The sequence below is a fragment of the Ischnura elegans genome (assembly GCF_921293095.1).
Source record: "Ischnura elegans chromosome 13 unlocalized genomic scaffold, ioIscEleg1.1 SUPER_13_unloc_1, whole genome shotgun sequence".
Taxonomy (NCBI): domain Eukaryota; kingdom Metazoa; phylum Arthropoda; class Insecta; order Odonata; family Coenagrionidae; genus Ischnura; species Ischnura elegans.
Genome location: NW_025791657.1, coordinates 10,197,161 through 10,212,438, shown reverse-complemented (window position 1 = coordinate 10,212,438; position 15,278 = coordinate 10,197,161). Strand labels below are relative to the sequence as shown.

At 42.6% G+C, this 15,278-nt stretch overlaps 1 protein-coding gene across 1 annotated transcript; it reads left to right on the top strand.

Annotated features, from left to right (window-relative positions):
* The first annotated feature begins 10,849 nt into the window (after positions 1–10,849).
* On the top strand, positions 10,850–14,905 carry LOC124172049. Its single transcript, XM_046551456.1, has one exon. The coding sequence runs from the start codon at positions 10,850–10,852 to the stop codon at positions 14,903–14,905; it is 4,056 nt and encodes a 1,351-aa protein (XP_046407412.1).
* The last annotated feature ends 373 nt before the right edge of the window (positions 14,906–15,278 follow it).

Genomic DNA, 15,278 nt, shown 5'->3' with positions numbered 1-15,278 from the left:
TCCATATGTTTGCAACTCTTGTTTAATGACTCCATGTGATTTATAGACGTCCTTATTTGCTTTTCAACTGCCTTCTTCGCGCCAACACAACATGGACAGGTTCAGTCTGATTCGTTTGGTCAAGAAAGCGAAAATTCTTTAATATAGGCAATATTAATGTATAAGCGGTTAAAGAAATAGTAAGTCAGTTAATAGAAGCAGAACTCTTAAATATTCACTCGAATGAGGTTAAATAATAATTATTCTATTTTCCTTGTAGCTTAAATCGTATTTTTGGGGCAGTTTTGAAATGCGACAAGGTTATCTTCACTACGTACACAGAATCTTGGTTGCGTAGATTAAGGTATTTAATTCAAGGAATTTATTATTGTAAAAACATCAATGCTTTCGAAGTACATTTCGCACTCAAATGTTGAATTTTACGGTACCTTTTGCAAATTTTTGTCAATTCTTCTTTATATTTTCGAAAAAAGTAGTATTTTGCATCGATTTATATACATAAAACAAACCGGTCGACGCATTGTATTCCATATCCCCGGACAATGGTTTATGCCCATCTTTTGTTACGTATCTCAGGACTTAATTTACGCAAAAAATGAATTCCTCCTTAGAAAATCTGTTTCAATGTCGCGGTATTGAGACAATTTCAGAAACCCCGAAAGGAATTTTTCCGCATGTTGCATAGGATTTTCGGGTTTTTTAACATGACGGTTTTCAAGAAAACAATATCCAAAAATGGAGGCATTTCACTCAGAAATGAACACTGAATGATCCACGCCAACCAATTAAGACCGGAGTTAGGCTCTCAATGTGGGCTTTCTTGACCACCAAATTAACTTTCCCCTACTTCCGTATGAGTACGTATTCTGCATGGTAGTACTAAAATAAATAAGCAATTGCGCATGCCGACGGTCGCGTGCGGTCAACCGGATTTCATTTCCAACGTGCATCTTGGGAAGACTACTGGATCTTATGGTGAACAATTTTTGTTTATAGGATATTGCACCCAAGGAACTGCGATGTCTTTTTGCTCGGTTTCTGGCTGCAGCAATAGCTATCGCAAATGCAAAGGGAGTGTGAAGTCTTTTCGTTTTCCCAAAGATTTGGAGAGAAGGAGAATTTGGATCGACGCTTGCCGGAGACAGAACGTAGTGAGTGCAGAAACAGGTACGATATTAATGCAGATGGTTAAACACTATTTAAAAAACTTTCGTTTTCATGATAAAAATAGTTTATCTTTTACCAATATTCCGTTTTCAAGTTTACTGATTGTAAAATTCGGAAAAAGGAGCATAGTATTGTGTTCAGTCACAACGTGCACTGGGTTAGGCATGTGCCGAAGAGATAAATTTGCATCTCCCGTAGTATTGTAACTATTGCAGCATTTATTGTGACCATTCAGAGCATTCATGAAAAATAGGAAGAATGCATTTTTGTGCAGCTAACGCTTGAGGTAGGATTCCACGAAAGATACTAACTTTAAGTTAAATTCCGGCAATTACATTACATTTAGCTAAATGCGCAAGTGATTCATTTGTTTGAATACAGAAGATTTCATAAAATAAAATATTTGCCTGTTGTAAGCACTAAGCGTATAGGAAGGGCTAGGGTCGTAGAAGGCAGAATGAGATGACAAGTCTGGTTCCACACGTTTAATTGTCAGAGCACAGGTACACACTCCCCCTCCGAGACACAGCGTAAGACTCCTCGTGTCTATTCCTTCCAAGGGGCTTCCTCTCGTGTCGCGTCCGTCCCGTGACCCTCTCGGCGTCTTCCTATTGGCCGGGAAAGGCCGCATGATAATGCATTCCAGACGCCTTACCACGCCAAGATACTGCAACGTGTTACGGCATTAAGTGTTGGAGAAATACGCGGAGACCAATTCCCAGGCGAGAGCAAGTTGTTAATCGGGTTAGGGTGTCAGAGTCATGCACGAGGATGGATCCCACGCGAGAGGTTGCATCGCGTTATGAGTTTCAGATACTGGACCCATCACTCGAACGCGACTCTGAGATTCTTCCATTACCCCGAGAGCGAAACCGAGCTGACACGAGACGGCTAGTGACACCCTTATACCGTTGAATTTTAGAATACTGGCAAATTCCAACCGATTGCTCTCCCTACTACACCTTCCCACGTCCATAATGCAATCCTAGACCTAGCGCTCAACTTTCTATCACCTCTCCTCCCATCTGAATTCTCTCCATCCTTACATCGATCCTTTTCACCTGCCATACAAAAAAATTCACCTCACAAGTTCCGTCCCATCCGTCCGGCAATTGAATGTTTTCCTTTCTCTACTGGTTAATGCTTTGTTAGCTTATATATTGTTATTGTATTGTCTTATTCATGTAATTGTAACAAAAATGCTGTAAATTGGCATCGTGTCTGTATGTGAAAATTTTCTTAAATAAATAAATAAAAAGAACAAGATCACAATGTGAAGGTTTTCGGGGTTACAACCGCGTAGTTTTATCTCTGCGGACGACAGTTTTGCTGGCATTGTAGCAGGCTTCTTCAGGTCAACCAAGTGGAGAGCAAAGCCAAAGGTAAAGCCCCCGCAGGAAACGATTGTGGGGTGTAGCGAGTCAATTGCACCTTTGGCAGAGCATATAACGAACAAACTTGCAGACCCCCTCAAGTTGCGGCTCCAAGAACACCAAAGAGCCACAAGGAATCAACAACTGCGCCTCTCGGCCATAGCTGAGCACCTGTGGAGTAGACCGAATCACTATCCCGACTATGACAATGCGAAAGCCATTGCCAATGAAAAGAGACACTTCCCTCGGATCATTGGGGAAGCTATGGAGATAATTAAGACACCAAATAACCTCAATGGGGAGAATGGATACCAGCTCCCTAACACATGGAGAAAAGTCCTCAAGAGTAAACCCGGAGAGACAGGACAGAGCCGGGAGGTGGGGACCAACGAGAAGCCACCTGGGCCTCATGAACCAGCCAATGAGAAGAGACCGGCCTCCGACGGGGTGCATAGGAGACAGTGATACCACGAATCTCCACTTCATTGACCTGAAGAAGCCTGTTACAATGCCAGAAGAACTGTCGTCCGCAAAGATGAAACTACGCGGTAGTAACCCCAAAAACCTCCACGTTGTGATATTGTTCTTTTTATTTATTACTTAGGTGTGTTTTGACATACAGCCATGACGCCAATTTACGGTACTTGTGAGGTAAATTTCTTGCAGGACAGGTAAAAAGGATCGATGTAAGGATGGAGATAATTCAGATGGGAGGAGAGGCAATATAAAGGCGAGCGCTTGGTCCAGGATTGCGTTCTGAGAATAAGAAGGTGGAGTAGGGAGAGCAAGTTGGTGGAGCGAATCCGTATTCTGAAATTCAACAGAAAGAGGAGTTCAGGGCAGTCTGAAGTCGAATATTGGCGGCCTTAGTGGCTTTCACACAGGGCCGCAATAGTTCGCTACGCAAAATTTCACCTTCAGTCTCTAAGTCTTTTCTTTGTTTGGATGGGAGCACAGAATTGATGGCAAGCCGGACTCTGCCTCCTCTCAAAATGGCAACTCTTTCCCCGCATATTATGCTGGTAAAGTCTTATCGGGTTTCCCACCAGGTGTGATCTTTGTAGGCCGATGTTTGAATGGCTGCCTCTGCCATCGAAACGTCGGCATACAATCATCTCACCAGATGGAAAACCCATGAAAACCTCACCAGCAATTCTACTATCAGTGAATATGTTGCACTCTCCTTTTTCTTCTCTCATTCTGTCTACCTAATTTGTAGTTTCTTAAAACTGCCTTATGTTACCATAATTTTACGTGTGATATTACGGTAATTTTCATAAATATTGTGTGATGAATTGACCCATGGTCCTTGTATGCAGGGACTGTACGTTAACCCTCGTGCAGGCAAGCCTGATATTTTTACATGGCCGGACACTTGGCGTACTTTGACCACGATATATGCATTTTATATGATAACACTTGATTTTTGTTAAAATCCATCTTTCTTTGTAAAAATTACGTCAAGCTTGTACATTCATAGTTGGGACAGATAATAAGGTACAGATTTGATACATGGCCGGTTGTGCGGCGTAATTTATAAGCCATGGGTGTTGAGTTCCTAATGCCGAACGTAAAAAAATCTGCTACAACACTTCGAGCTTTGAAAAATCACACTGTAGACCTTTAAAGTAAAATAGAGGAATACACGAGGCCAATTTAGACCAGAATGTAAGTACAACGGTGAAATCCTTGGTTTTCGAAGACTGACGAACTTAAATTGGCCAACAAGCTACATAGCTCGAGTGTTAATAGTATGTATTTGCATCCTGCCGTATATGCAACACACAAATTCACAGTTGTGTCGCCACGCAGTCTGGCGCACAGGAAAATGAAAAGTCAAAGCAGTGACCCCTTTTGTTTGGTGCAAGCCGGCCAAATTGCATTGAGGGAAAATAAATAATACTCGATAATACGAGCGAAAATTCCGCACTTTCAAGGTACGTATCACGGAATCAGTAAGTTAAGGAAACGGTATAGTTGGGTTTCAAAGAGAGAAGAAATCGTAACATAAAGTACTTTCTCTGTACTTCTTCTCTTGCAAAAATGCACAAAATATATGAATACATTACAGACATGAGAGTTTTTTTACCACTAGAATTGTTAATGGCGTCTGTTGATGGTTAATTGCACGCAATTCACAAAACTTTTTTAAAGATAATACTAGAAGTAACATTGTTGTTTAACATTTTTCATACTTCCTAGGTTTTATTTTTAATATTTTTGCGTGCTTATGTTATGTTTCTTTTCTTTGGTTAAGTTATGGGTTTCATGGGTTTTTAAACTTTTTATTGAAGTTTAGAATAGAAAAATGTGTGGAGTCGATATGCTTTTATATGAAAATAATGGAACATTTCAAGTAAAATTAAAAGTTAAATAGTGCAATTTAACACTGCGTGCCATGGACGTAATATTACGTCATTCCATTTAATTGGCTTTGTATGCGTGAAGCCATAATATTTCACCAATGGTACTTTTCCAGTTTACTGCTTAGTGGTTCTGTTTTTTTTTTCAAAAATCAACTGCTCGATAGAAAAAGAGTTCACTCTATGTCTTGAGGACGAAAAGCCCTCTGTAGCTACCGGCATCCTCATCTTTGGCCACTTAGTGTGAAAAATCTTTTTTCGTCCGTTTTTTGAGGGTGCATTGACCCTTTTTGTCATCCATGATTTATAATGCTCTACTTGGAACAATGTTGTTTTATGATTTCCATGCTTTAAACAGTTCAAATTGATCGTATTAAAAATTATTATGCATGTTATGGCGGTACATCATAATTTGCAACTTCTTTATTTTTCAAAAACAGTAGGTTTTCATTGCTAAATTATATATTTAAAAATTAGCAATTAATGTTATTCAACTTATTCAAGAAGAAGAGCCAAGTCTATTTTTATTGAAATGATGTTCATGACACGCCCTTGTTCTATTTTCACGCAGGGTTCCGGTGTCAAAAAATCATTTTTCTTTCAAAACAATAGATAGTGTGCATTGTGTAAAGAAGTCATTGAAAAACATACGATTATTAGAGAGTTCAACGGATAACCTTGAAAATATCCAGAATAACACTTGCTTCCAGGCCCAACTTTAAATGGAAGTCGTTTCCCATCGCCTGGTTGAATCCTAAAGCCGTCTGCAGACCATAATCACCAAAGTTTAAAGCGAAAGGAAAGGCTTGTTTTTAAATAATATTTTTGAATGGTGGCGACCAAATTCAGGTATCATTTGCTCAATAATTGAAAAATGATGCGACGTATTTCAAATTGTACAAATTTGTAATTCAAGTCGTCAAATTAGAGGCCAAAATGTACAAATCTGGCATTTTCGTCCCGACAGGAATTGTTAGAAAAGTGTACTTTTTATTAATTCTAAATGTTTCGGCTCAAAGATTTCCTAACGAAGTCTAAGTCCAGTCCAGAACGTAACCAGTTTAAAATTGTTTCGTTTAATATGCATGACTCTAATATGTATAAAAGTTCATTGTGAGGAACAGTGTCGAAAGCTTTCTTAAAATCTTGAAATAATGCTTCAACTTGTCTTTTCGATTCACCAGATTTTATAACACCGTGAAGGAAGAGCGCGAGCTGTGTTTCGCATGATCTTCCTTATAAATCTTAAATATAGTGTGTGCCTAGAAGAATCGACAAATCCACCTCCCCCCACCCCTTCCCCCATTCAGTGTTAAAACATCCCGCTGTATGTATTACCATCGTACTATAGTAGACGTGATCATGAGAATAAAATAAAAGAAATAGACTGCAAAACATAGAGATTAAAAATGTCATTCTTCCCTCGTACTGTTAAGGATAGCTAGGTTGTCTCAATTGATAGTATTAGTGGCGTCGCTTGCTAGGATCACTCATTGCATGTATTTTTCATAGTTCTAACCTTGCTAATGCTTAGTAATTCCTAGAGTAAATTCATACAAGTTTTTTTTATGAATAAGCATGTATATTTTACTAGTATGCGAAATATTTCTATGACCGTGTGGTGTGCATGTGGCGGTCCTCTTGCATGCTGCATGTTGGTGATTTTTCACCCCCTGCCAAACCCCCTAGAGGTGGCTCGCAGGGTATTATATAGATTATTGTACGATATCCTGTGAACCCAACAACCCAGCCACCCCCCTGCGCCCTCAGAAGAACCTTTAGGTTCTTAGGATGACCGCTAATCCGACCGGCTGCCTGCCTCCTCCGACAGCACCTCAACCATTCATGCATGCACTCCCTCCCGAAACAACACCCCCCAATTCCACCGGAAAGGAAGGCCGACGCACAGTGGGCGGAAATCGGAAAAAGCCGGACAAAATTACAAAATGGCTTTTTTTGAGTTATAAACTTGAAACTTCGCAGGTATACTGAAAAATTATTGAAATTTATTTATATGTACTTCATTTGACATAGATCCTACCTTTACTGAGATACAGAGGCTCAAACGTGAGCAAATTTCCATAAAAACGCCCGTCTTCAATTTTCTCTGAAAATCTTCCAAATTAAGTGAATGGTGAAGTTATGGGTGGATTCTTGCCGAATAAAAAACCACATAATCTGTTAGCATGGTGTTTTTTATTTAATTTTCCGTAATCTTAAAGAATACAGCCCATAAATTCTTACCGTGCAGTAACAAAATGGCGGATACTGTTTTTCGACGAAGTTTTACATTTAGGTAGAGTTTCAAATAGGTTTTCGGCAAGGTCGCGCAGAGTAACTTATATAAGAGTATTGTTTGAAGATTTCTTGAGGTCTTTATGCAGTTTTCTTTGAAATAAGTTTGAGACGCCGGAAATGACATTGATTTTTCGATTGCGCGGCAGGGTTCTTCTCCGCGCGTCGGGAGTTGGATTAGCCGCGCCGCGGTAAGGTTATTGAAGCTGTATGGGTTTTAACGCTCAACATTCACCGTTTTTATGTTTTACTTCAAGACATCGATTCTCAAATCTCATGAGTTCCCTTGTATCTTTTAGTTTGATTATAAAGCAGCAGGTAACAAAGGCGCTACAGGTAACGACTGAAGTTTCCACTTTCTCTTGGTTAATTACATTTATCTCTAAACTTTTGATAAAGAATTTAAATTGCATCGGAGGCACTTCTCACATATAGGCTCTACAATTTTAGATGACACTATCTGGGAAAATCCACTGCCGACGTCGACACGATTTTGTCATCCCATCCGCTTTAGGTGAAAAAAAGAGACAAAAGAAGTTATAAAATCAGAAAGACATTACCTATATCGAAAGGCAGGTGGATGGCCTTAATGATTTCAACTCTGGATTTTACACGATCAAGTTCTGCTTACTACTGACCACGATCAACGGAAAAGTAATGCTTACATTGATTACCTTATTTTCCTAATTTTTTCTTAATCTTAAAACCCATATAATTTATTAACCTACAGGGAAGTATAGTCCTTTCGAAATTAAGAAAAGCGATAGTTTTTAGTTTGCAACACACTGAAGGACAGCTGAATCATGGGGTTCTAAGTCTGCGGTGCAATAGCGTCGGGTATGAAAAACTTCGGAGATGTAAAATATCGTTCATCTGATATCGATAAATATTCTGTTGGTTTGTGTACGCTGCACTGCCACATATGATTTTCTGAATGCATATTGGATATGTCGTATCGATTGGAATTTAAACAGTGGCATTTGATTATTTAAATTTTAATTTATTTTAGTTAGGAAAGGATTGCTAAGAAAATTTTCAGCTAAAATAATAATATAAATTAAAATAACTATTTTGAAAAAGATGTTCGGGGATTTATTCAAAAACGTACTTACTGGCAAGTGGAAGTTTGAAATTTCTACGCTCCACAAGCAAATTAAAACCACTTTCACAAATTCTGCGCACTCAAGAGAACTTAACTTTCCTTCACCACAGTCAAAGTAGAACTGAGGGTATGATACACGTTTTAAAAAATCTAGAAGTTCCCGTGGAATTGTCTACCTAAACTACCCTGTCTTCATCGTATCTGCTTCAACAACTTTCTAGTGCTTACTGTAGGTGCAGAACATGAGATTGTCACGCGATCCATAATTTTCGTCCATAAAATTTTGATTATTTACTTGCCATCAGTAATCTATGTTCATGATTAGTAATGTTAAGTCACTGAAAACTGCATTATTAGCCATCTTCTTGAACATTATTTTCTTCATCTCAAGAGTAAAACATTAGATTTAATGACGCTTCTTGCAGTTCGTTATTTGTTCAATTTGCCGACTTGGGTGGCGGCGGGGTAAAATGCTCGCCTGTCAAAGAAATGTCGGGTTCGAGTCCCGCATGGGTAAGTTTCCTTTATCAAGCGCAACGTTGTCGCAGAATAATTTATTCACGCCATTTATGTCAATATTGATCCGTCAGTGCGTATGAAGAAAGTATGAATTTTTTAACGTAAAGCTAAATGTGGAATAGTATTTATTCAATAAATTTGAAAGAAATAGATTTTTACAAAAATACCAACTCCCTTAGAAGTATTGAGAAAGTAATGCAAAGCATATTCCGGAAATGTTATGGATTCAGCGAGCCAATTTTTGAAGCGACACAAAAATCGTTCATTTTTTCGTTCCCATGGAAATACCTCCGTTAAGACGGCCAAGGGCTCCACTCCAGGGTGTCATAAAACGACCGTTTTCGAAATTAGAATCCTGAAAACAACTCACTTTGTCGAGGTTTGAACGCTTTTAATAGAAGCATGGTCTTCGATCGTATCCAAAGATAACGAAATGAACTTCGATGAAACGTGCAAGTACATCGCATGAAAAACCTCCACTGTCTTCACCCAAGACCACTTGAGAATCGATGTCTTGAAGTAAAACATAAAAACGGTGAATGTTGAACGTTAAAACCCATACAGCTTCAATAACCTTACCGCGGCACGGCTAATCCAACTCCCGACGCGCGGAGAAGAACCCTGCCGCGCGATCGAAAAATCAATGTCATTTCCGGCGACGCAAACTTATTTCAAAGAAAACTGCATAAAGACCTCAAGAAATCTTCAAACAATGCTCTCATATAAGTTACTCTGCGCGACCTTGCCGAATACCTATTTGAAACTCTACCTAAATGTAAAACTTCGTCGAAAAACAGTATCCGCCATTTTGTTACTGCACGGTAAGAATTTATGGGCTGCATTCTTTAAGATTACGGAAAATTAAATAAAAAACACCATGCTAACAGATTATGTGGTGTTTTATTCGGCAAGAATCCACCCATAACTTCACCATTCACTTACTTTGGAAGATTTTCAGAGAAAATTGAAGACGGGCGTTTTTATGGAAATTTGCTCACGTTTGAGCCTCTGTATCTCAGTAACTGTAGGATCTATGTCAAATGAAGTACATATCAATAAAATTCAATCATTTTTTAGTATACCTGCGAAGTTTCAAGTTTATTACTCAAAAAAAGCCATTTTGTAATTTTGTCCGGCTTTTTCCGATTTCCGCCCACTGTGCGACGCCACGTGGATGTTGGAGTGTTTCTGAGAAAAATTTTGTTGACCCCAAAAAACGCTGCATTTCCCACGTCTCCTCCCTTACCAACTCCCACCACAACTTTCTCTTGTTCATTCCCAATCATAATCTTACCCCGCTCTCTATTCCGTTCTCATTCCTCCTCAAGTGTCTCCATCTCCTCTCTCCCCTTACTTCCCCAACTCAAATAAAACAATTTTGTCAATTAAATGCACAACGCACCATTTGTACCGCGAAGATTGAAACCGAGATCGACAAAAATTCTTTTATAATCGTGAAACATCGCAAGTGTTAATTTCAATATTTAAACTAAGTTCAAGAGATTTAGGCTTCAATAGTGTGGTGTCCTATTATTTTTAATTATTTATTGCCTAATCGAAAGATCATTACTCCTGGAGTACGTATTTCACGATTTTAGATTTTTTTAATGACGATATCTGTTTGGGGAGTGCGTCTCCCGCCGCATATTTGAATGTGTTGGTGCGGTTGGCCGGCGGGCCGTTCCTGGGCGCTGAGTGCGGGAGGGTGGACTTCCTTTTTTTTCTTGGCAGTCTACAGTCCGCTCTCGAAGGGACAGTACGGAAGAGAGAGTGTGGAAAGAGGAAAGAAAGTGTGGAAATTTCTGTATCTGTCGCGAATAAACCATTGGCCCACTGAACAAATGGTCCTTCGGGCCGGATACCTGTTTATTCGCGACTGTGTGATAAGTACTGAATGAGGCTACAATTGCAGAGGAACAATTGTGAATTACAGTGAGCATTACACTGCCATTCGACCGGGGAGGTGCCTGTGAACTTCGTGCCGTCGCTCCATCACGCCGCAGTGAGTTAACCCATACCCAAACTTTTGGATGGTGGACTGTGTACCTCACCCCTCCCACTGGCTCCCTATCCTCCCTCCTCTTGCAAAAGCCCCTACTCCTCTTCCCCCGCGAATGAGCGTGCTGTACTTCCCCTCTCCTCGCTGTCTGTCTCTCCCCTCTCTTCTCCCACTGACTCCCTATCCTCCCGCTCTCACGGCCAACGTGGCTGCTCCAATCCACTCCGTAATTCTTGCTACGGCTCAGGTACTGGTCACGGGTCCTCGAGGGGTCCAAGTACAGGCTCGGGCGCTGTTAGACAACGGCTCCGAAGTATCCTTCATTACCGAGGCCTTAGCACAGCTTCTTCATTTACCCCGCCAGCGAACGCAGATTCCTCTGTCAGGAATCGGTGCAGCTGAGGCTGGCACTGCACTGAACATCGTTCAACTCTCACTGTATTCCGTTTATTCGCCATCTTTCTGCCTTGAAGTTAAGGCATTAGTACTACCGCGGCTCACGAATCAACTACCTACAAGAGAGATAATTGAGACAGATTTGTCTTTCTTCTCCAATCTGCAGATGGCTGACCCACTGTTTTATAAGCCTGAGAACATCGACCTCATCCTTGGTGCAGATGTCTACGGACTATTACTACGCCAAGGGCTGCAAAGATTCCCTCACCGACAGATCATCGCTCAGAACACTGCTCTTGGATGGGTCATCTCGGGACCAACTGTAGGGAGCGAGTCACGGCGGGCGGGATCCACTCCAAGACGGTCTCTCGTCTCATTGCATTGCGAGGCTGTACAGAATCTGCTGGAAGATCTTCAGCGATTTTGGGAAGTAGAAGAAGTTCCTCCCTCCACGAGAACTTTGCGCCCCGAGGATGAGCGATGTGAGCAGCACTTCAAGGATACTCACTCTCGTGGGTCGGACGGGAGATACATCGTTCAGCTTCCACTCGTATCAAAGCTTCCTGTAACTGTAGACGAGACTCGTCGAACGTCTCTTAGTTCACTTGCGTCGGCTGAGCAACGGTTCGTTCGGGAGCCCGAGATAGCCGCTGCCTACCGAGACTTCATGAAGGTTTATGAGGAACTTGGGCACATGGTAAAGGTTCCAACTTCCGATTCTCAAATAAAGCGGGCCTGGTACCTACCTCATCATGCTGTCGTTCATACCCCATCGTTGAAGCTCCGAGTTGTGTTTGATGCGTCTCGCCGTACTTCACAGCACTACTGTCTGAACGATTTTCTTCTATCTGGTCCTCCTCTGCAAAAGGACCTCGGGCTGGTACTAATCAACTGGCGACGTCACCGCTTTGTATTTACCGCTGATATTGTAATGATGTTTCGTCAGATATGGGTACATCCTGCTGACCAGGACCTGCAAAGAATTGTCTGGCGACCGCATCCTAACACCACAGCGGTGGAGTACCGGCTCACCACGGTCACATATGGCACAGCCTGCGCACCATTTCTGGCGATGCGTTCCCTTCTTCAACTCGCCGAAGATGAGGAGCACCGGTTTCCTCTCGGAGCTTCCTGCCTTCGCGAGGATTCATACGTCGATGACATCTTCTCGGGAGCAGATGAATTACTCATGGCTCAAAGGATCGCCACGCAACTAGTGAAACTGCTGGCCTGTGCAGGAATAGAACTCGACAAATGGGCTGTCAACCATCCAGCTCTTTTGCAACGACGTGCCTCACAGCGTCGTGAATGTGAGCAGGAAAAATCTATTGACTCAAAGGAGCCTATAAAAACTCTTGGCCTTATATGGGAGCCAACAGCTGACCTGTTTGGATTTAACCGGCGAGTAACAGAAATCCACACTATGGCTCTCACTAAAAGGACGGTGCTCTCCAAGATGACGCGTCTCTTTGACCCACTAGGCTGGGTCGCTCCAGTCACTGTCGTCGCAAAAATACTCATGCAAGATATGTGGATTTTAAAGATAGGCTGGGATACACCATTACCTACGGATATTAAGGTTCGATGGACTAACTATTTCAATGCAATTCCTAGACTTTCGAAGCTGCGAATTGATCGTTGGCTGCAAACGACGCCGACCTCAAGATGCGAGCTTCACGGCTTTGCAGACGCATCGGAGAGAGCATACGCTGCAGCAATTTATCTACGTGTACTTGACGACGCAAATCAATGTCGAGTATTTCTTCTCGCCGCAAAATCCAAGGTTACCCCTGTTAAAACTATAACAATACCAAAGTTGGAGCTTTGCGAAGCCACACTCCTTGTTCGTTTGGTCAATCATTTGCAGAAAATAAAAGCATTCTCGTCGCTACCAGTCTTCGCGTGGTCGGACAGCCAGGTAACTCTCGCCTGGCTGCGAAAGCATCCTAGTTATTGGAAAACCTTCATTGCAAATAGGGTGTCATTTATACAAACTGAGCTGCCTTCTGCTGTGTGGCAGTACGTATCTTCAGAGCAGAATCCAGCTGACCTCCCAAGTCGAGGCATAGACCCTGATGCTCTTATAAATTCATCTCTATGGTGGCGAGGACCAGAATGGCTGCTATCTACCCAGGAAAATTGGCCAAGACAACCTGAACCTGTTATTGTTCCTCAACTATTCGTCGTTCAAGCTGCAGAAGAGAATGCAATATTGAAATGGTTCTCTTCGATAACCAGGCTGATTAGAGTTATGGCCTACTGCCTAAGATTCATTGCACGCTGTCAACGATCAATGATTCCTAATACCAACTTTCTGTCAACTAGCGAGCTCGCTGCCGCTCGTTGCAAGGTGCTCCAGCTAGCACAATCGTTTGCCTTTTCTGAGGAATTGAAATTACTACGAGCGGGCAAGCCTCTGCCCAGTCGTAATCCGCTACGGGGCCTGAAGCCTTTTCTGGACGAAAACGGTATTCTTCGTGTAGGGGGTCGTCTAAAAAATTCTACTCTTTCATTTTCTGCTAAACACCCATCCATCCTTCCTAAAAGATCCCATCTAAGCCAACTTTTAGTCCAATTTGCTCACCTTTCCTCGCTTCACGGCGGACCTACCCTTACCCTCAATATTTTACGGAGCCAGACTTGGATACTGGGGGACGTGGCACTTGTTAAAAAACTCACGCGGCAGTGTGTGATGTATCATCGTGCAAAACCACGCTTCGACTATCAGCTGATGAGCGACCTTCCTGCAGAGCGGACGACACCAGCACGCCCCTTCAGTGTAGCTGGACTCGACTACGCAGGCCCATTTTACCTGCGCACTACCAAAGGCAGAGGACATCGCTCATACAAGGGCTATGTAGCACTGTTCGTGTGTTTTGCTACACGAGCAATTCATCTAGAAGCCGTCAGCGACCTCACAACTCACTCGTTCCTGGCTGCCTATCGACGCTTTGCTGGACGTCGAGGTGTTTGCCGCACACTATACAGCGACAATGCAACCACTTTCCAAGGGGCCGCCAAGGAACTGCGGAGGATGTTCGGCGCAGCTTCGGATTTCTACGCTGAAGTTGCTTCAGTCCTGGCCAATGATGGAACAAGTTGGTCTTTCATACCACCGAATTCTCCACATTTTGGTGGTCTATGGGAGGCTGGGGTAAAGTCAACGAAACATCACCTTCTCAGAGTAGTTGGTGAACATACCCTCACGTTTGAAGAGTTCTCAACAGTTCTCATTCAAATTGAGGCCTGTCTCAACTCCCGACCTCTCCATCCATTGTGCTCTGAACCAGATGACCTAAATGCTCTGACCCCAGCCCACTTTTTAATTGGTGGTACTTTGTTTCTAATTCCAGAACCTGAGTGTCCCAATATTTCAGGTAATTGCTTATCCAGATGGCGTCTTCTTCAACGGCTGCAGCTGAACTTTTGGAAACGCTGGTCACGAGAGTACCTTCACCACCTGCAGCAGAGGACCAAATGGCGTGATCCAAAGGAAAACTTCACTGTAGGACAGCTCGTGATCGTCCGAGACGACCGCTACCCACCTTCCAAGTGGCCATTGGGCCGCATAACCGAGGTTCATCCTGGATCGGATGGATTAGTTCGCGTGGTAACAGTGAAAATGGCGAATACCACGCTGCAACGTCCGATCGTGAGACTCAGTCCGCTGCCAATGCCAGCGGGACAGTAGCCGTGATACCGGCCGATCATGGCGGGCGGACTGCTCCCTGTGCACTACAGACAATTCTTTCGTCCTTCAGACGAGGCGGGCGGAATGTTTGGGGAGTGCGTCTCCCGCCGCATATTTGAATGTGTTGGTGCGGTTGGCCGGCGGGCCGTTCCTGGGCGCTGAGTGCGGGAGGGTGGACTTCCTTTTTTTTTTCTTGGCAGTCTACAGTCCGCTCTCGAAGGGACAGTACGGAAGAGAGAGTGTGGAAAGAGGAAAGAAAGTGTGAAAATTTCTGTATCTGTCGCGAATAAACCATTGGCCCACTGAACAATATCTATTTTTCGCCAATAAATGAAAAGTGAAAATTTTCAAGCGCCCGAAAACGCGACGGCTA